The 22,135-nt window shown below is 38.0% G+C and overlaps 2 protein-coding genes across 3 annotated transcripts in view; one reads left to right on the forward strand and one right to left on the reverse strand.

The window, feature by feature from the left end:
* Positions 1–1,512: 1,512 nt before the first annotated feature.
* nmi (N-myc (and STAT) interactor) lies at positions 1,513–17,702 on the reverse strand. Its single transcript, XM_007232410.4, has 10 exons — positions 17,392–17,702; positions 17,049–17,245; positions 14,461–14,508; positions 14,195–14,353; positions 12,795–12,911; positions 12,346–12,517; positions 11,060–11,166; positions 10,758–10,944; positions 4,440–4,543; positions 1,513–3,200 (listed from the first exon to the last, which is right to left on the reverse strand). Exons 2-10 carry the CDS (start codon positions 17,079–17,081, stop codon positions 2,997–2,999), a joined length of 1,131 nt encoding a protein of 376 aa, XP_007232472.3. The 5' UTR covers positions 17,082–17,245; positions 17,392–17,702; the 3' UTR covers positions 1,513–2,996.
* Positions 17,432–22,135, forward strand: part of LOC103021980 (protein mono-ADP-ribosyltransferase PARP14-like) — a 35,937-nt gene continuing 31,233 nt past the window's right edge. For both annotated transcript variants that reach the window (XM_049484973.1, XM_007232409.4), the window contains exons 1-2: positions 17,432–17,630; positions 20,698–20,885. In XM_049484973.1, coding sequence (XP_049340930.1) covers positions 17,432–17,630; positions 20,698–20,885 — 387 coding nt within the window. The remainder of the gene's footprint in view (positions 17,631–20,697; positions 20,886–22,135) is intronic.

Here is a 22,135-nt window from a genome sequence, read left to right on the forward strand (position 1 = left end):
AAAGTCTAGACTTAAAACACCCCCCCCCCCCCTTAGATAAAGGCTGAAGATGGCCAGGGGTTCATGGACATAGGGAATGGTGGTGAACAACCCACTGTGCACAATCACTCAGGTTTGTGGACGGTGGAGTGGGTGGATGCTGGTGTTTCAGGGTGCCTCCGTGTCTATGTTACCTTCTGGCTTTCTCCCTTTAGTTTGGCTGTTTTATTCAGATCGGCCAGAGTCAGCTATATATACTATATATACTCTGATACTTTTGCATATTGTCTGTTCTCTATAAATACAGTCAAAACGAATTCCATCATTCTGCCTTTCTCCGAGTTATTGACTGCCCACCTGTCCAACCTGATACAGATGGATGTTGGAACCTCAGGTTCTCCTGTCTCCTGTCCGGCCAGACTGATGGAAGTCTCTGGAAGTCAGGCTTCTTCATCACCCACCACAGGTTTGCTGCCCACTGTCCAGTTTATGCCAACCGCCTCAGACTTCTTGCTCACTCTCCACTACCGATTACATCCAAGTTTACATAAACTAACATTTTTTAAACTGCTTTCACTGTTGGTGTGGCTATTCACCTGAATATATTGGATGTATAATGACTTTTTAACATTTATATATAAGTTGTCTGACAAGAGGAGGATGGGTCCCCTCTTATAAATTACCCTTGAAAGTAGATGTGATAGTACACGATACATTCTTTGTCCTGCTACCACATTTCTGTAAAGCTGCTTTGTGACAACATCAGCTGTAAATAGTGATAGATAAATACATTTCAATTGATTAAAAAAGTCATCACTGTTTCTGGAATGTTCTGGGCACTATTAACCTTTAGATTTAGAAAAAAAAAACAAAAACAAAGAACATTAACTAAATGATATTTGAAGGTTTTATTTTCCATGTGTTATTACAAGGTTTCCTAAAGGTTTCTAATGTAAATGTTAGGAGAAAGTTACTGCAAAGTAAACCTGGGATATGAAAAGGGAACCAAAAATAACTGTTCCCAGGACGATTCAGCATCATTTTCCAAATGTTGGATGTTATTCAAAATGTAAACTTCCCACACTGTACAGTTAATTCCTGGAAACAAAGCTGTTTTTATTCAACTGATTTTGTTGTTTTTACTGTCACAAATATCAGCCCTTATAAACCAGACTATAGAAGTCTAGCTTAAACCAGTAAATAAGCAGTTATTGATATTCATTTTTTTGTTGATGAATTTTATGTTTGTTGTCTAACATAATGCAACCAGAATTTAGTGCACCTAATTATTACTGGATTGTTATATTGTGGGTGGCTTCAAAATAAAAAATGTCTGATGTTGGTATGCTTAATTCAGTAGTTTTGAAGAATAGTGTAGTTGAAAGGTCTTTAACAGACACCACAACATACATTGGTTTCTGGTGATGAGTATATTGATGAGTATATGCTGACACTGTCAGTTACAGCTGAGCACTGCCATCTTGTGGAAGTAACATACAATCAAGCTCATTATTATTTAAACACAGAGCCAGGTCATACATGAGCAGCTTTAATAGATACATTATAGATTCATACATATTAAAGAAGACAGAAGGTAAAATCAAGGCAAAGCAACACTATCAAGAAACCAAGACAGGTGTGTTACTGATGCTAAAGCCTTTAAACACAGATTTAAAATCTGGACTAAAATCCAATATACTAAGAGACAAACTAATAGATTTTACTATTAACCTCCACTCAATAACCTAGAAAATCAAATGGTACCTTAAAATTAATGGAATGAAAGTCAATTTAGGCACTTTTTAAAGGCTATTAATAACGATTAGCCAAAATATCTGAAGACATGTAAACATAAATATTTATAAATGATTAATCCCAAGAATAAGCCCAATTATTGCATGGATGTGTTAATTAGTTCATTCTTTTGTGCAGTTGTTTTATTGTGCTTAAATTTGGTCATGTACTACAAAAAACTACAAGTGTATAACTTGTAAGGGGATACCTTGTGAGCAAAGTTGAGCTCTGGACAGAGTGCTCATGGCAAGGCAACATTAATTACAGGAATTGAAGCAAGGCCTGACTGACTGAGTATGATATATATAATCTATTCAATAATTGGTTGGAACATGCAGTTAATGTTGCTCTCACATGTTGGTAATTATGTGTTCTCTGGGTAAAAATCATGGAAATTCATTCACATTCTGTTATAATGTTATATTTCAGTGTAGCTTATTAATCGTTTTAATTATATGTTGTAATCAAATGCTTTGTGGGACGGTTCCTCTTAGATGCAGATAAAAAAAGTTCATTTGGCTAAATTTGGCACATTCATAATATGTAATAATGATGATGATTAATGTGCATTGTATTTGTTGATTAAATCAACAATCAAAAAAAATGTATATTAGTATTTTTTCTCACCTTATATGTATATATTTTTTATACCTTTTTTCTGACTTTCAGCCACAATTCTATTGCTCTGTTCATTAGGTCCACAACTTTTTTTCAAATTATATAATATAGTAAATGTGTAAATACATTTAAATATGTTTATTTGTAGGACAGTGATTATAAATACTAATTTATATCAGACCTATAAATCTCATGATTTAAATGTATTTTTACACCAGATTTGTGAAGTATTTGAATATACACTGACATGGTAAAAATCATGGGACAGCAGTTTGTATGTTACATGAGGGAATGGCTTGGAAATTAAAATCCAGATTCAAGTTCAAATTTTGAACATCTGGCTACAATCCTGAATGCTAAAACTTCATGAAAAACAACAAATGGCAAGCCCAGACAGCATCAGCAGTTCATCAGCATCACATCAATGGAGAAAAGCTTATGCTCCAATCGAAGGTCCTTATTAGCCTAATGATTAAACATTGATACAGAAACCATAATACAGGAAAATTCAAATCTTTTTAGAAATGCAGTCACGGCGTAGAACCTGATTGGCTTTCTGAGTTTAGAGAGACGAACTGCATTCAGCCTGACAGAAGTCCAGCTTATTAAACTTCCACTTCAGGAGAGTCCTCAATGAAGAAGGCCTTCAGCTCCTTTCCAGCAGACACATACTTAATGGTCTCCACCTCTCCGCCGTAATTGCTGGGCTTCTGGAAGTGGATCTCCAGATGGTCTTGCAGATCCTCCTCATCTGTCACATCCTGAATACCCTTCAGCAGCACAGTGCGCTTCGACACCCCGGAGAACGTCTGGAGTGGGTAGCATGCCGAGTGGTTAATAACACTTATAAAACAGAGGCACACTGTACAGAGAACACCACGGTTTCCTAGAATCTTTATTATAGAATCTTTTGCACTGCAAATTTGATCATTCATTATCAGTTTATAACAAATTTCGGTACCACTTTAAAATAAGACTAGCTTTATTAAGGGTTTATAAACGGTTTACAATTAATTTATTAATGCTTACCAATTAGGTTGTAAATGCCTTAAAATTATCATTAATAATCAGTTATAACACATACGTAGAAAGGGCAACAATGACTTGTTGTTTGTCAAATAGTGAACCCACAGCCATCTATATTGTTGCCCTTTCTACATATGTGTTATAACGGATTATTAATGACTTTTAAGGCATTAATTAATTATCTAATTAGTAAGCATTAATAAACTAATTGCAAACCATTTATAAACCCTTAATAAAGGTAATCTTATTTTAAAGTGGTACTGAATATTAATTTTTAAGGCATGTACAACCTAATTAGCAACCATTAATAAACTAAATGTAAACCATTTATAAACCCTTTATAAAGATATTATAAAGATTATAATAGATTATTTTAAAGTGGTACCCAAATTTCTAACAAATAAAGTTGTTTTATTATTATTATTTTTGAACTATTAAGTTTGTTAATAAAGAGTTTGTTCCCACTTTGCAGCAGTTATTCTTCTACAAGTTCTACACTAGGACTGCACAATATATCGTTTCAGCATCAACATCACAAATTGTTTTGCTGCTTGATACCAGGAAACAATTCACACTGTTTTGTTTTGTTTTTTTTTTATTTGCATGTCAGTCTACCAGATTAATGATTATATCTACCAAATATAATTTATTTTACTCCAATCACTGATACACAGAAGCACTATTAACATTATGGAATGATGAATCATGTACATCTAGCAAAATGTATTTCCTTTATTTCTTAAAATTATAATATTATGTATATTTCAGAACAACAAAATACCACAATGTCCATTTTTTTCCCAGCATTGTGCAGCCCTATTCTAGACCTAGATGTTTGACCATCTTATTAACTGACTGGATTAAAGGTACTGATGGGAGCTCTGTCACAGCTTCACATCCCAATAGCGGGGCATTGGGCACAGTGATGTTATGCACTTTTGAGCTTCCAGAGCCTCCCATTAATACAACACACATATAGTATCTCAAATATTGTTTTTTTTTTTTTTCACTTGAACACTCACCTGAAACTTCTTCAACTGAAATTCATAAAGCGGTTCCACAGTGACTTCCATGCCACGACCAATATCTACGTAGAAGTTTTGCTTAGCGACCAAATTCTCTGCAACTGAAAGTGAAAGAAAACAGTGCATGTTATTGTAGATGCAACAGGATTCCACTGAAGAAGGTTACTGTTTGGGTATGTTTATGTAAGCAGACACTGTAAAAAAAAACCCTGAGAAACCAAGAGTTTTTACTTTCTCTTTTACTTTACCATTTAAACAAACTCATACAATTATATAATAATAATAATAATAATAATAATAATAATAATAATAATAATATTTTATTTATATAGCGCCTTTCCTAAAAACTCAAAGCGCTTAACAACACAGCCATAGACAAAATGTATAGTGCATAAAAACAAACATGCATACAGGCACTTACACATAACAGTGCAAAGTATTTAAAAAAACAACAAAAAAAAAACAAGTTTATGTTAAATTTTGAATTTTATAATAACATAGGACAGCTGGACCAAGCGTTTCTAGGAATGGTGGCTTTTCCACACAAAAAGGAGTTCAGAACATCAGACTGAGACTGGTTTTAGACTAAACTGCAGAATCAATTAGTACTTAATGATGTCAGGATCAGACAATAGGTTCCACATTTGCATCAACTTTGTGCTGCAGGGTCTGAGGTCTTTATATTTACAATAAAAAAAATGGCAGAGATCATATCTTGGTATCTTGGATGGCACACTAGCTTTTTGCTGTGTTCATTTGGCATGCTACACAAAAAAATAATTTAGTAATTTAGCATTTAGTATGTTTCCTTTCTTAAATGATGTTATGTAATAACAAAAGTTTGGGAGAAGGACCACGCCCGAACTCTACGTTCTAACTCCACCCCGTATCAATCAACCGTCCTATAAATACCTCCCCTAACTAACTATCTCTCGTGACGAAAGTTCGCACCAGTCGAATCTGCCGCACCCGCCTGCTAGCATTAGCTTGTTCTCTGTCATGGACCTTTAACTCACCGCCTCCGACGAGGACCTCTTCCCTCCTAGCCAGCCTGTCTCCACTCCTGCTCCACCTCGCCGGGCTCGTCGTCTGAATTCCGTAATCTCCATTCCGGCTACTCCTGGTTCTATTCCGGCTACTGCTTATTCTTCCTCCCGGGTCGGTCGTCCTCACTAGTGCACCCCCGGATCTCGGCACTCCCGCCGCCCTTCTCCCCCTTCCCCTACTCCACCTCGCCGGGCTCGTCGTCTGAATTCCGTAATCTCCATTCCGGCTACTCCTGGTTCTACTCCGGCTACTGCTTATTCTTCCTCCCGGGTCGGTCGTCCTCACCAGTGCACCCCCGGATCTCGGCACTCCCGCCGCTCTTCTCCCCCTTCCCCTACTCCACCTCGCCGGGCTCGTCGTCTGAATTCCGTAATCTCCATTCCGGCTACTCCTGGTTCTACTCCGGCTACTCCTGGTTTTACTCCGGCTACTCCTGGTTCTACTCCGGCTACTCCTGGTTCTACTCCGGCTACTCCTGGTTCTACTCCGGCTACTCCTGGTTTTACTCCGACTACTGCTTATTCTTCCTCCCGGGTTGGTCGTCCTCGCCAGTGCACCCCCGGATCTCGGCACTCCCGCCGCTCTTCTCCCCCTTCCCCTACTCCTCCTGCGCGGGCTCGCCGCTCCGGACGCCCGTCTTCCTCGGCCGGCCTCGCCGGCCCTGGGCCCCTCTCTCCTAGTAAGTCCCAGCCTCCTCGCATGTCCGATTGGACTGTTGTTAAGCTGCAGCGGGTTTTTGAAGGGCCGCGGCGTCCCTTTCCCCCGTTCTGCTCCAAAAGCGGAACTTTTCACTGAACCTCTGAACAGCGCACATGAGCCGCACCGGCGTCGCGGCCTGATGACGTCACCCGCTCAACTCGCCGCCGCTGCAGCTCTCGCGCCCCTGGCGCGGCTCCAACTTCGCCTCAGCGCCTCGTCCCTCTTCCCCTCAGTCGTCCAACTGCCCCTCCCTCTGTCGTCCAACTCCCCCTCCCTCTGTCGTCCAACTCCCCCTCCCTCTGTCGTCCAACTCCCCCTCCCTCAGTCGTCCAACTCCCCCTCCCTCAGTCGTCCAAACCGCACCCCTGGCGCGGCACCAACTTCGCCTCGGCGCCTCGTCTCTCTCGTTTCCCTCTTCCCCTCAGTCGTTCGAACCCCCTCTCTGTCATCCTCCTTCTCCATTTCTGCGTTCCTCCTGCTGTTCTCCAACAGTGTTGCCAACTTGCCAACGTAGTTTTTGTTTGTTATTGAGAGTTTAAATGAACACGCATGCTCTTCAGTTTCTCCTCAGCGAGCAGCAGGTGCTGCCGCGAGCCCCGCCCACGACACTCACAGCGCAGTCTCAGTCGGACCACACACTCACACCGCTCTTCAAACACGCTGCAACGAACTGCGCATACCTAAAGCCGCCGCTGACTGTCCAAAAAAAAAAAAAAATAAAATAAATAAATAAATAAATAAATAAAAAAATCATGTAATTTACGTTAAAATGGAGTTATTTTCAGAAGTCTCTGCCTATTTATAAAAGCAACAGACGTAGTTCATTTGTTAGAGTTCATTTGTAACATTTCTAACATTTAAGGGGTTTTTAATCGCAAATTGCAGCCAATGGCTACTTTCCTTACTGAGCAGTTGGCAACACTATTCTCCAACCCGTCCCTTCCAGCCAGCCTTTCTCCTTCCTTTACTCCGTCAATTCTCTCCCCGCCTCCTCTCTCGCCGTTTCTCACCGGGCTGCAGCACCCGCTCAGCTCCTTGCTGGAGCTTCCTGACCTTCATTCTCCATCTACAGCGCCGCCCCCTCTCAGCTCACGCTGCGGCTCATCTCCAACACTGGAACCCTGCTACATTCCAAGACGCCCCGGATCTGGAACTTCATTGACGTGTGTTTGCGGGACGAAGCTCCCCATCCCGCGATGGGCCTGGCTGTCTAAGGCTGACGTGGTTTCGGCTTTCAAAATCCTCCCTCTCCATCCTGACACCTGGCACCTTTTCAGAGTCCGTTTTTCAGTTCACCTTGCTTTCGGGTGCGAAAGTAACCCCAAGCTTTGACTCCTTTGCTAAGGCGCTCTGCTGGATTTGCTTAACACGGGCCCCAGTTCGTGCTCCACCTCCTGGGTAACTTCGTCATCGGTCCTCCTTCCTCGCCCCTCTCGATGGGTCTTGAAGCCATGACCAGCGCTTTCACTCGCCTCCCTACCCCGCCGTCTGAGTACTCCGTTGGTCCCTCCACATCTCTCGAGTTTCTTGGGATCTTTCTGGACTCCGCCTCCTTTCAAGTCTCCCCGCCCGTACCTAGCACCGTCTTTCCCCCCTCGGCCACTTTATTCACAACCCAAAATCGAACCCAGGGTCGTTCTTTCATTTCCCGCCTCCTCCGCTTGACTTTTTCGTCCGAGCCCTCCACCATTCGTTATGCTCAACTGATACTGCACGTCAGAGCTCCATTTCTGGCTGTGCCTCCTCTGCAATCGAACGGGTTTTTCTTCTACGCCAACGCAGCTTCCGGCTCTTTTGATATTAAGCTCTTCATAGATGCCGCTCCTTCCTCTGGTCGCTTCTGCTTGGCCGGAGAACTTCATCTGCTCCGCCGCGCAGCCGTGCGATTCTTCTGCGCTCTCTGGACTTATATGCGGTCCTCGTCGCTGCCCTCCTTTGGGGACATGAATGGTCAAAATCTATTCTACTCCACTCTGATCAATCTCGCCGCAGTCCACATAAAAAAAAAAAAAAAAAGTTACTCCAAATCGCTAGAAATCTTGCCTTTTATCCGTCGTCTCACTTGGCACTCCATTAGGCATCAGTTCACCACTAAAGCTGTTCACACCTCAGGTCCATTTAATTCTATCGCTGATAGAATTTAATTCTATTCTTTTTCGTTTTCAGTTACAGAAATTCAGATCCTTGGCTCCGCATGCAAATGCAACCCAACCTCGGTACCTTCATTTTCACAAACTACACTTCACCTAACCCCCGTGTAAACGAACTGATCTTCCAAGCTCAACAAACCATCCTTTCAGCCGTCCTTCTACTTAGATTCCTAAGATGCTCAGAATTTACTTCCCTTAAAATCTCCCACAACTCCTTCTCAGCCCCTAATTTCAGATCTCATCATCCTTGACGCAGATACCCTTACCTTCAAGAATGAAGCAAACGGACCAAATTGGCAAACCACGATCCTCTATCTATTCAAACTCGACTCACCCCTCAGCCCGTACGAACCACTCGTCCACCACTTAATCTCCGCCTCTTTCAACAAGCATCACCTTTTAGATCCTCTGTTCACAATGGAATCTAGTAGTATAATCTCAAAGCACTGGTTCCAACACATCTCCGTCGCATCCTTTCTCCCAGTAGTTACTCACCAGATCAATTCTCCGCCCACTCAGTTTACATCGTGCAGCATCCAACGCCTCCAGACAAGGAATCTCCGAGCACACGATCAAGCTCCCCGGCCGGTGGTCTTCCCAAGCTTATAACCTATACATCCGTTCTCAACCAGACGGTTTGAGACAGGCTCATTCCAAACTAGCTTCCACACAAGCTCCAATTTTGGGGATATAACTGCACGCTTCTTCAAGCACGCAGTTCAGAACTCCAGCCCAAATTTCCCTGAGTTCCCTCCCCTTTTTCCTTCTTTCTCTACTTCTTTAGGCGTGGTCCGCACTTAGCAAAATGATGTTATGTAATAACAAAAGTTTGGGAGAAGGACCACGCCCGAACTCTACGTTCTAACTCCACCCCGTATCAATCAACCGTCCTATAAATACCTCCCCTAACTAACTATCTCTCGTGACGAAAGTTCGCAACCCACCTCCTCCCCAACAACCCCCTTTTTCTACTCTTCCACTTCTCATTAAATAAAAAAGGGGGGGATATAACTGCACGCTTCTTCAAGCACGCAGTTCAGAACTCCAGCCCAAATTTCCCTGAGTTCCCTCCCCTTTTTCCTTCTTTCTCTACTTCTTTAGGCGTGGTCCGCACTTAGCAAACTTAGAATTAAATCAGGGTAGGGCAAATGAGAGGAGACACATCCAACGACAACAATAGTGAGAAATTATTGATATTTACAAACACAGCAAATAGAAAAAGAAATCATAGGCAGTCTAAAAGGACAAATCTGGTGCAGAACAATACCCAGATAGCAAAATTTACTCAGGACATTTCCTGGCGGAATAGTATGCTGAGTCTAAGTTGCATCGACTTGACTCCTGATTCTCAATTCTGAGCCAAATGCTTGGCTCACATCTGGCCAGAATGCTGCATGTACCAACACCCCGGTTGCCAAATATAATACGACAAGCGGCCTGTGACACATGTGCCAACACCCTAGATTTGCTTGTGCCAACACCCCACCTGCTAAGTATAAACGACAATCTGCCCAATTCTGAGTCTCAGCCGATGCTGCCACACATCAGCCGAGTTCAGACAGTTTTTTATGCTATCTGGGTAAGGCATGGCCTTATTAAACATTTGGCCCTGCAGTGAAAAAGTTTTAATTCGGGCAAATATATATATTGCCCCCAGTGTACATTGTCCCCACCTAGCTTGGTTTCAAAGGTCTCAAAGTCAAGAACTAACCAAAATCACCACAAAAAAAAATTAGTATTTAATGAAAGCTCAATTTAAGGTGAACTACTGATCAATTACTGATCTAAATGATGAAAAACTAAAATATGTGAGTTAGTGGAACCTTGGTCTAAACTAAGTTAAGTTAACTCAAACAATATTAGAAGAGTATTAGTTAAAGGAGAACTTCATTGTAAAATTGACTTTTGGTGTAATAAAACATGATAAAAAAGTACTTACATTTGTTGAATAGCACATCGCCGCTCTCCTACAGCTTCCTCAGATACAGTAATTTTGTGCCTTTTGTCCAGCACTCACACAACGGTCGGAACAGAACAATGTCAGAACTCTCTGGATTCTACCAATAAGCTACTTATCTGCAGGGGCAAAATATGCCCCATATCTTCCATTTTAAAGCATGTTTAGACAGACTGTAAAACATTACTGGATCTTGGAAAGCTGCGGAGAATGGAGGAGTGCTATTTAACAAAGGTTAGTACGCTTTATCATATTACACCAAAAGTCAATTTTACACCAGAGTTCTCCTTTAAAAGGTCCACGTCCAGCTCACTTTACTGACTGCACTGTTTTTTAACAGACCTACTGACCATGGAAAAACTGCACAGAATACCAGATTTGCTTTGTTCAAGTACATTAAATCTACTTACATTACATTCAAATGAATCTGTTTACATTATTATACTGTAAAAACAGACAGACCTCCAGTATTGCAGAATGTGATGCGCCCTGTTCCAGTCTTCGGGTCGTAGTCCACTGTCTCCACCTCTCCTCCACCACGGCTGGGCTTGGAGAAGCTCAACTCCAGCCGGTCCCGCATCCGGTCATCAGGCACAACAGAAAGAGCGTTGGAGAACTTGATGGTTTTCTTGGACACTGTAATATGCACCTGCAGACAGAGATCAGATTTTTTTAAAGCTTACTTGAAAAAGACAAAGAACAGCAGCTACTGTAAAAAAAAGGTACATATACTCTCATATCATTTTAGTATAGTATTATAGTACCTCAAATTTCACAGAGGGATCTAGAGACAAGGGATACGGCTTCACGTCAACCTTGGAGTTGTCGCAGGTCACAGAGCACTTCGCCAGTCTGAGGATTTGATCCGCCACTTCAGAAAAGAATGTGGAAGAGAATGTTGTAAGTTGCAAAAAAATATATATTTTTAAATTGCCTATACTTTGAAGTTACAGTAACTACTGTCCAGTAAAAGCGTTAAGCTAGATTTTAGAGCACTACTGTGAGGATTTGGTTTCATTTAGTAACAAGAGTTTTCCAACTCCCCAATTCTTCCAGTAAGAATTGGATGGAGCACCATCATTCTAGAAATCACAGTTCCCAGCTACATTGTTTTCCCAGTTACCTTTTTTAAGGGAAAGCCTTCTAAACTGTATTTCAGCAGGACAGTGCTAAACCACATAGTGCATCAGAACAGCATAACTTCACAGAGTCTGAATGATAAATTGGATAGCTTGAAAGTTCAGACCTTTTAACCATAGAAAAAAAAAAAATCTGTCCCCATAACGTCCCCGTAACCAATGGCACCTGCAACCCTAGCAGGATGCAGGAGCACATGCCTCCTCCGACACACCTTTTTTTGAGCTGGTGCCGATGCATCATTGCCTGAGCGGCTAGCGCGCTCTGAGGAAAGCGCAGTGGCTAGGTTCCGATACATCAGCACACAGACGCCTTTAAGCATGATGGGGAGAGAGCGCCACCTACCCACCTGGGACCAGTAGCTGATGGTAGAGCTACATGAATGGGATTCGAGCCTGTGACCTCCCACTCATATTGGCAGCGCATTAGACCGCTGGACCACTCGCCCCCCCTATAAGGTTATATTTTTAGTCGCACTCTGTCTGAACTCAGTTCGCGTGCTGTAAAAGAGACAAGAGGCAGCGTACGTTGCCTCAATCTTGGTCAAACAACAACTTAACATTTCAGTAAAATGCTCACGCATCTGCAGCAGCACGGTGCAAGACTGCAGTAGCATTGATGTTTTTTTTATTCAGTTTAATAATTGCAAAGTGAAATAAATAAAAATATATATGTTCAGTCAAAGTGCTTTTCTCTTTTCATTTCTTATTTCCAAAACTGCGCTTGCAAGTGCTGGGGTCCATTTTGCTTGGGGCCCCCAAATGCCTTAAAACAGCCCTGCTCATCTGACATTATTCATTCTTTAGCAATGCCTACCATGTAGTTCAGTCTGTTTAAAAGTCTGCAGCACACTGGTAACCTCTGCTTTGAAAATGTAAACAAGGAAAGGACAAATGTACTAATTTTGACCTACCTTTCTCTTCCTCAAATGTGATGAGAGCTTGGCCACCTTTCAGCAGGACAGAAGGCCGCTGGATGATGGTGAACACTGCCCTGGTGTTCAGAACATCCACATACTCATCACTCTCTTCATCTGTCGCCACGTGGGTGAACTTCATTTTTTTGGCAGGGATTTGGGCTTTGATCTGAAAAGGGAAAGTTGTTGTGAGAAAGATGAGAAGGATTTGAGAATTATGGAATTATATTTGGAGGAATGCTACAGTTTTTTTTAATGATTGTATTATTACAGTTACGCAAAGATTTCTTGACTTGGAGTCATACAGACCAACAGACATTAAGGGAAAATGTGCAAGCCTTTGGCGCCCTCTTGTGTTTTTACTGTTCATAACATTATATTGGCAAAAAAAATCCCACACAAGTGTGCCACACTCTGGTGATTATATGTATACTGTGCAGCCCTACCTTAAATCTCTGCTGCAAAGAGTCCGACTCAGCCTTCTTGATCTTGAGCTGCTCCGAAATACCCTGTAGTTTCTTCCTCAGATCCTGATTAGTTTTATCAAAATTGCTAATTTCATCCTGCAATACAAATGATTGTTAATAAAAAAATCATTTTGTTCAGAAATTGATAAAATCCATAATCTCTTCATTACTGTGTTCTTTTAAACTGATTTTTGCTCATAGCTTTATTTAACTAGTAAGGACAATATAAGTAATAAAACACTCTATATGGCCATATCATGTGTGGGGTCAAGGCTTTATCTTGTCCTTGCAGTTTACCAAGTATACCAGATTGTGTATATAAAGCTCTGAAAAAATACGAGAACACTTCAGTTTCTAAATCAGTTTCTCTGATTTTGCTATTTATAAGTATATGCTTGAGTAAAATGAACCTTGTTGTTTTATTCTATAAACTACAGACAGCATTTCTCCCAAATTTCAAATAAAAATATTGCCATTTAGAGCATTTATTTGCAAAATGAGAAATGGCTGAAATAACAAAAAGATGCAGAGCTTTCAGACCTCAAATAATGCAAAAAAAAACAAAACAAAAAAAAAAAACGTTTGTATACATAAAGTTTTAAAAGTTCAGAAATCAATAATTGGTGGAATAACCTTGATTTTTAATCACAGTTTTCATGCAACTTGGCATGTTCTCCACCAGTTTTACCCACTGCTTTTGGATACTTTTATGCCACTTCTGGTGCAAAAATTCAAGCAGTTCATCTTAGTTTGATGATTGTGATCATCTGTCTTCTTCGTGATTATATTCCAGAGGTTTTCAATTTGGTAAGAGCTGTATGTTTATGCTATTGATGTCAATCAATTTAAAGTATATATATTTGGATTTTAATAATTAATCAAGATTAATTGCAATTGTTATTCTTCATAATAATAAATACTTGATGTAAATGAAATGATAAATGTAAGATTGGCTAAATAGAATTAGATTTATATTAGTATGGTAAATTGGTTAAAAACTGAATTGTATTAATCACAACAATATTTTGTAAATAACCATTATTAATATTATTTATGTAAAATATTTTGGGATTTATTTTTGAGAGTGAACCGAAAAAATTGTGTGTGTGTGTGTGTTTGTGTGTGCAATAAGAGAAAGAGGGAGTTATGATATTTAATCCATATTTCAGCGTAAATAAAAAGTAATCTATCCTCTGAACTCGACAGTAAGCTGTTATATGGTCAAATAAAACCTCTAATACATCACCAGGCTTTGTAAATTTGGTCATGTGATTAATGCGTAACTTAACAATAAATCTGTTAAAGTTTCCAGATTAATTGTGTGCGTTAATGCATTAACATTGACAGCATTTAATAGTTAATACCTGATCACAGCATACCTGTATGTCTTGCACTGTTTTGTCGAACTTGTCTGTGAGCTGCTCTGTAGCATTCCACAGTTCTGTTGTTTCTTGCTGGGCTTGTTTCTTCATAGATTCTGAGTCCATCTTTTCCAGCATCAACCTGGACCTCTCTGTATCTGCAGCTTCCACAAATTTCTGATAGGAGCACAAGCGTATTAAACAAATACCTGACCAAATCAGATCCATGAGTAAATATTGTTCAGCTTACAGAATACAGGCCAAGTGTTGTTAGCTTCCATTACCTTCCATTTCTCCAGCTCTTCCCTAGCGTCAGCAATCTGCTGCAACTGCTATATGATAGAAACATCAAAAACACTGTGTTAAAAAGATATAATTAAAATTAAAAACATCCTTAAAAATCCACAGTCAATTCCAACTTAATATATAATGTTGATATAACACATAGATGCACCTTAAGCTGATACATGTATACTTATTAACCTCTTACAACCAAATGCTGCTTACTTTTGTCTTTGATTCAGAAATTATTCAGATAATATATACAAAACCACAGGTGCCTCATTTTCAGTGAAAATAGAAAAGTATTATAAATAAGACTTTAAATCATGAGAAAATTATTTAAATATACAGAAAAGTTTTTTTTTATTTCACAAGGATTAATAAATAGTCATTTTTATATAAAGTAAATCGACAAAAGAATGTTAATATTTAGGTAAACAATTATTTCCAAAAAGAATGTCAAAAATGATAAGAAAACAAGTTCAATTTATTATTTCTATAAAATAAGACAAACTTGATATAACTTGATGTTATTAGTTCTACAAAATAGATAAAAAATATTGTTAAAACCACTATAGCCATTATCTATTATTCTGAAAAAAGAAGGAGAACAACTAAAAGTCAGTCAAAACTCATGAAGTTTAAAAATCTCCATATTTCTCAGATTGTCAATCAACATCTTGACCACTGACCAACAGAAGTGTTCCAAAATTGCACACTGACTTTTACTGAACTGGACCCAGGTTTCCAGAAGTATCTTAGCATTAAGTAAATCCTATAAACATGGAGTCTTCAGTGTAATGCTCGCTCATCCATCTAAGACTTAGGTATTTGCTCAGCAGCTTTTGTAAAACCAGGAGACTGAAGTTAGCTTCTTATTCGGATTTTGAAGTCCACCTTAAAAAGTAGAAATAACAATGTTGTGCCAGTAGAGAGCGGGATTGGGCCAAGCAAGACAACTTTGGCATCTAATGCTAAAGTTCAGAGGGTCATAATAATAATAAAAAATATTGTTCAATAATATTCATTGTCCTTTAGGATATTTACAGTGTAATAGTTATATTATTATAATTTGGTGTTACCTTTATCAGATTATTTAGTCATTTGGAATTAGGGCAACTGGAAATCCGCAGAACAGGCCATTTATTCTCTGAATGTATTGAAAAAAATTAAAAGACCACTTCAGCCTCAGTTTCGCAATTTATAGGTATATGTTTTGATTAAAATGTACATTGTTGTTTTATTCTATTAACTACGGACAACATTTCTTCCAAATTCCAAATAAAAATATTGTCATTTAGAGCATTTATTTGCAAAAAAAAAAAATAGAAATGGCTGAAATAACAAAAAAGATTCAGAGCTTTAGACCTCAAATAATGCAAAGAAAACAAGTTCATTTTTATAATTAATCACTTCAGAAATCAGTATTTGGTGGAATAACCCTGGTTTTTAATCACAGTTTTAATGCAGCTTGGCATGTTCTCCTCAACCAGTCTTACACACTGCTTTTGGATAACTTTGTGCCACTTCTGGTGCAAAATATTAAGTAGTTCAGCTTGGTTTGATGGTTTGATTATATTCCAGAGGCTTTCAATTTGCTAAAATCAATCAATCAATTTTTCTAGAGCTGTATATTTCTTAAATGCCAAATTTGTCTTGGCCCAATCCCGCTCTCTACTGGCGCATTATTGGTATTTCGACTTTTTAAGGTGGACCGGAAAATCTAAATAATATACTGGGAAAACCCACACCTGAGAGTTAAGAATTTGACCCTTTTTTGATGTGAAACGAGCTATACGTTCTAAAGACGTTATGGAGCGCGAGAGTATCAAAAATCGCATTGAGCGCATAATAAAAAATGCTACACGTTTTAAGAAACTGGATACAGTATTTCACGTAGCTACTCTCACGTAGCTCACTCGGTCTTCTCTCGCCGACATTTCTAACCGGGGGGTGTCCTGTCGAGTTGTGCTTCCCATCGATATATGCTTCTTTTCTCCAGTGCGCCTGCGCGGACTCACATTTTTTGTAATGTTTCCACGGTTTTTTATGATTTATGATTTTTCTTTTAACGTCAACTCACTGTTATTCTTTGTTTAAGTGATAGACAAGTATAAATAGCAAAAATGAATAAAAAATACCAATAATAAGCTATACAAAAATCTTATTATTAAAAATCTTATGATTAATCTTATGATTAAAATCTTATGATTAAAAATCTAATCAGGTCTCATTGCCGTAACTTTTTTTTTTTTTCATACAGTGAGTTAGATAAAGCTTATGGAAGCATACCTTTGGAAGCATATTTCTTAAACAGTGCCTATTTGTGTATTTTTACGTTTAAATATACACTAAGGTAGCACGATTTGACAGGGTAGCACAACTCGACAGAACACAGGCTATAAAGACGTTACAAAGCGCGACAGTATCTAATCGTATCTAAAATCGCATTGAGCGTATGATAAAAATAAATCAATTGCTACACGTTTTAATAAACTGGTATATGATTAACGACTATTGCTCGTAGCTTTTCTTTTTTTTTTTTTTTTTTTAAATGGGGCGAATCCCGAGACGAGCAAAACACGCTTACCTCGCCGTTCACTTGCTCCCCTGTATCCGTCATCTCTAACAGATTTCTGCCGAGGTCTGGTCTCCCCTTTAAAATCACAAGAAACGCAAATAAATGCGCGAATAACGAGTAAAAATGGGATTTATCTGGCGTAGCTCCCCGCTGTTTGTGGTTGTGTTCGGGTTGTGTCTCTCTTCCTGGAAAAGCAGGCGAGTGTCCTGAAGTAAAAGTGAAAGTAAAGTAAAGTAAAGTACAGTACAGTACAGTTCGGACGGGCTTCAGCGAGCTCCTCCGACAGCTGTCTGAAATGGACAGTTCAGGAGACTGTCTTCAACTTTACTTTAGTTATTTTTAAAGTTCTTACTGAGATTTCTGTGAGTTTATCTGAGATTCTAAACGTCGAGATGGAGACCGCCAAAAGAAAACAGAGTCAGGATGAGAAAACACTGGAGCTGGAGGGTCTTCCAGATGATTTTCACCGTGTGAAGTCCAAACTAGAACTGTACTTCAAGAACAAGAGACGGTCTGGAGGAGAGATCCTGGAGATCCAGGAGCATCCAGAAGATCAGAGGAAAGCTCGACTTATCTACATGGATGAAGGAGGTACGTTCATAAAGCCAAAACTACTATTTTCTCTCAGAGAAGAGTAAATGGGACTAAACTAATTTTGGAGTCGTTGGAGGTGTACCCTCTTTTCTTGACTAGGGTAATACTCCAAATTATTTAGAAATATTTTGATTTGATTTGACATACCTACTAAGAAAAAAATGTACTTGTTGCTGGGGCAGTACCTTATATTGAGGTACAACAGAGTATCTTTAACTGAAAGACTTTTTTGTAAACATGTTTTTGTAACGTTACCAGTAAAGATTATAAAAATTATAAACATTATCATCAATTGAACATGTGTCAAGGACTTGATGATAAAAATGTATAATTAAAATATATATTATTTATTGGTACAGTGATTCAGAATACAGAATGTACTTTTAAGCTGGTTAACTGGTAAAAATCTCTACTTCCTGCTGTTAGAAAAGACTTTGTACTTCAGACGGAACACATCTGATCCTGTAAAGACCAATATTATACCTTTGAGGGTACAATTATGAAATGTGTAACTTTTTTATCTAGTTTTTTTAGTGTGTAATCAAAACTTGTCAGTGTTAAATCAACAATGCGACTGCTAGATTGAACCCTTTCAGACCCTGCATCAGTTACAATGGACATCATGTAGTTTCTCTTTCCAAATGTATTTTTTTTTTTTTAGAACAGAACAGAACATTAATTGAGACCTGTTCACCTGTCCATCAGAAAAGATCATAAACCAGCCAGTGAAACAGTAGCTTAGCCCCACCCACTGCACTGAAAAAAATAAAAAACAGCAACTTGGACATTAGGGCATGTCAGCACTATAGAACCAATGAGGCAAAGTAGTACAAGAGACTTAGAACACTTTGTATCATGTTTAAAAATCTGGGTTAGTTGGATTTATTTTATATGGATTTTATATTAGGATACTAGTGTCGATAATAGTTTTTTGTGTGCTTTACAGACACAAAACAGTCTTCCTATATTTTTCCATCCCGAGAACATAATTCAGGTCTAAAAGGGTTAAATGAACATTGTTAGACAATAGTTTAACACTAAGGGCAGTATTCCAGACTGTGAAATTTAGTCTATTCGTATATTATGTTTTCCTTTCAATGGAAAATCTTCAGTGAAATAGTGTGTAGTCAGAGACTAGGCTTAATCCCTGTCTGGAGAACTGACCCCCCTTAAAGTGTTGATTTACCACTGCCAAATTTGCTGTGTATCTTAAAGGAGAAATACAGTTTGAAATGGACTTGAGGTGTAGTGAAACATGATAATGAGTATAAACTTTTGTCAAATAGCCCAGCACTGTTTTTCTCCAGCATTCCAAAATACAGCAAAGAAATTGCTATTTTTACAACAATAACTAGCTCAAAGTGGCTCCACACTGAAGGCCCCGATTTTAAAATGAGGCACGGAGAACTTCGAAAGTGAGCAGGTAGTTTATTAAAAACACTGTTTATACACACAGTACCTTCAGGTAGTTATTCATTTAAATGCATGACTATTATAGATCTGTTTTTTTTAGCAACAGCTCAATTTCATGCATTTACACAGAATTAATTCTGCAATATGTTCCCCTATTCTAACCTTTCATTCATAAAATGATTTAAAAATTGTTAGTTTAAAATTATTTTCAACATGGTGGCACCCAGAGACTTTTCTTGTGTAATTTGTACATACCAGTCAGCCATAATATTATTACCAGCTGCCTAATACTGAGTAGGTTCCCCTTGATCTACAACAACAGATCTGACCATTTAAGGCAAAAACCATTTAAACTCCAAAAAAAAAAAACTAAAAGAGGAGGCCTGTGGTATCTGGCACTAAGACTAACATTAGCAGCAGATCCTTTATGTTCTTTAAGTTGTAATGTATGAGGCGTTACTTGTTCAGTCATCACTGCATACCAGGAACACCCCACGTGACCTGCCTAATATTTTGATGTCCTGACTCAGTTGCTTACACTATCATATGTTAGTCTTATCACAATAGCTATTAATACTAATAATCTTTTAACAACCATTTTTATGCCAATATTTTAGGTATTGTATAATTGTATAACAATACAATTACATCATTTTAAAGAAGATGGAACTTTTAACAGCTAAGAATATTGGAATTGGAATATTGGATATCTCTTAAATTTCATTGGGATAGGAATGTAATTTAAGAAATATCATAAATAAATAAAATGTAAAAAAGCCAAATATCAGCTCATTCATATTAATGGGCTTTCCTGCTCACAAAAACATTACAGATAATATTGAGGTCAACTAAAATTATTATTATTATTATTATTTAGGGCTGCAAATAATGATTATTTTGGTAGACAAATATGATGATTTTTTTAAGTTAGTCAGTTAGTCAACAATTAGGAGTCAATTGCTTTAAAATAAAAAACACGCTAAACATTCAATATAAATGTCCTTTAATGTGGAAAATACTGATATTTAGTGAGTAAATATGGAATCTGTTGTGTTTGGGCACTTTTGGAGATAAATGGTAAGTGTAAAATGTATGACTGCATTTCAGCGTTTAATGCACATGTCCATATACAGCTCTGGAAAAAATAAGTGACCACTTAAAATTCAGATTTTTCTTTGATTTTACCAAATTGAAAACCTCTGCAATATAATCAAGAGGAAGATGGATGATCACAAGCCATCAATCCAAGCTGAACTGCTTGAATTTTTGCACCAGGAGCGGCATAAAGTTATCCAAAAGCAGTGTGTAAGACTGGTGGAGGAGCACATGCCAAGATGCATAAAAACTGTGATTACACCAAATATTGATTTCTGAACTTTATGAATATAAACCCTAATTTCTTTGCATTATTTGAGGTCTGAAAACTCTGCATGTTTTTTTTTTTATTTCAGCCATTTCTCATTTTCTGCAAATAAATGCTCTAAATGACAATAATTATATTTGGAATTTGGGAGAAATGTTTTTTACTTCAACTGTCAGTGGTACTAATGTTATGGTGGATCAGTGTTAGTTAATAATTTTATTGTGTCGTATTTATAAATTGTAAGTCTGAACCGTGTCAAATAATGCATTATCATTGTCTAATCCTCAGAATTAAATAAAGTACTGGAGAAGAGAGTTCACCAAGTGGCTTTTAAAGGACGGGGACTTGTTGACGTGACGGTGAAACGTCTGGAGGACGAGAGCTCAGCCTTAAAAAAAATGAAACCTCCTATTTTACCCAAACCCAAACTGGAAAAACTTGAACTCAGCAAATCAGCACAAGCCGCTGACGTCCAGGTGACTTCTCTGTTTTTATCTTTGTTGCAAAACACTGTTACACCTGCCGGAGGAGCTCGTTTTTCTAGGGGAAGTCCAACCTGACGTTTCATTAATCAAATAAACTTTATTTTCCTGATTTATTAGAAACGACAAGACAATGGGGAATCTGAAAATGAAAGCATTTAAGCAATGCTGATCATGACGTTAATAAGGAAGTATAAAACCATGACTCAGATTAAATATATGATAAGCCTTCCATTCAGATCAGACCTTCATAAACAACACAGCAATAGATTTATGTGTTTGAATGTTTCACATTCTTGTTTTTGCATTTTAGAAAGAACAAGAAAAGCCAAAAAACAATGTCTATTATTTTTATAGTTAAACCTGTAACACAATTAAGAACAAAATGTGTGTTTTTTCACACAACATATCAGTAACTAAAGGCTAGGGATGAGTTGATATGTTTTTTTTTGTCCAAAACAGTAATTCAACAATATCAAACAATTGACCAATAAAGGGGATGTTTTTTTTTACAGTTTTAAATAATGTTTCAATAATTCACCATTGAATGAATAAAAGATGCCTAAATATACTTTTAGTTGTATTGTAAAGAAAAAAACTATTATAAAACAAAACATTTTAACGTTTTGTTTTATATATCTCAGCATACTTATCTATTCTGTTCACAAATGTACCCTAGCAGTGCTATTTTTATTATGAATTTACTTCATTAGTGCTATTCTGATTATGAATCTACCTCAGCATTACTATTGTTATTATGAATTTACTTCATTAGTGCTATTTTGACTATGAATTTACCTCAGCAGTGCTATTTTTATTATGAATTTATCTAATTAGTGCTATTCTGATTATGAATTTCCCTCAGTAGTTATATTCTTATTATGAGTTTATCTTATTTGTGCTATTCTGATCATAAATTCACCTCAGTAGAGGTATTCTTGTTATGAATTTACTTTATTTGTGCTATTCTGATCATGAATTCACCTCAGTAGAGGTATTCTTGTTATGAATTGACTTTGTTTGTGCTATTCTGATCATGAGTTTACCTCAGCAGTTCTATTCTTATTATGAATTTATGCCATTTGTGCTTTTCTGATCATAAATTTACCGCATAAATGCTATTCTCATATTCCATTTTGAATTTATCTCAGCAGTGCTACTCTAGGCTAGGGCTAAGGTAAGCCCGCTAGAGGAAATCTCTGTAGATTTTCAGATTTAAAATTTTTCTTTGACTGAAACTGCTG

Source organism: Astyanax mexicanus, chromosome 11, assembly GCF_023375975.1.
Source record: "Astyanax mexicanus isolate ESR-SI-001 chromosome 11, AstMex3_surface, whole genome shotgun sequence".
In the NCBI taxonomy this organism is placed as follows: Eukaryota; Metazoa; Chordata; class Actinopteri; order Characiformes; family Acestrorhamphidae; genus Astyanax; species Astyanax mexicanus.

Bases quoted from the DNA above. Each gene is read 5' to 3' on its own strand.
- nmi (XM_007232410.4), bottom strand. From the start codon at position 17,081: ATGACGGATACAGGGGAGCAAGTGAACGGCGAG. The intron at 14,354-14,460 runs GTAATGGAAGCT...TGCTCCTATCAG, and splicing joins AAGAGCTGGAGAAATGGAAG to AAATTTGTGGAAGCTGCAGA. The intron at 3,201-4,439 runs GTGAGTGTTCAA...TACCCACTCCAG, and splicing joins TTCAGTTGAAGAAGTTTCAG to ACGTTCTCCGGGGTGTCGAA.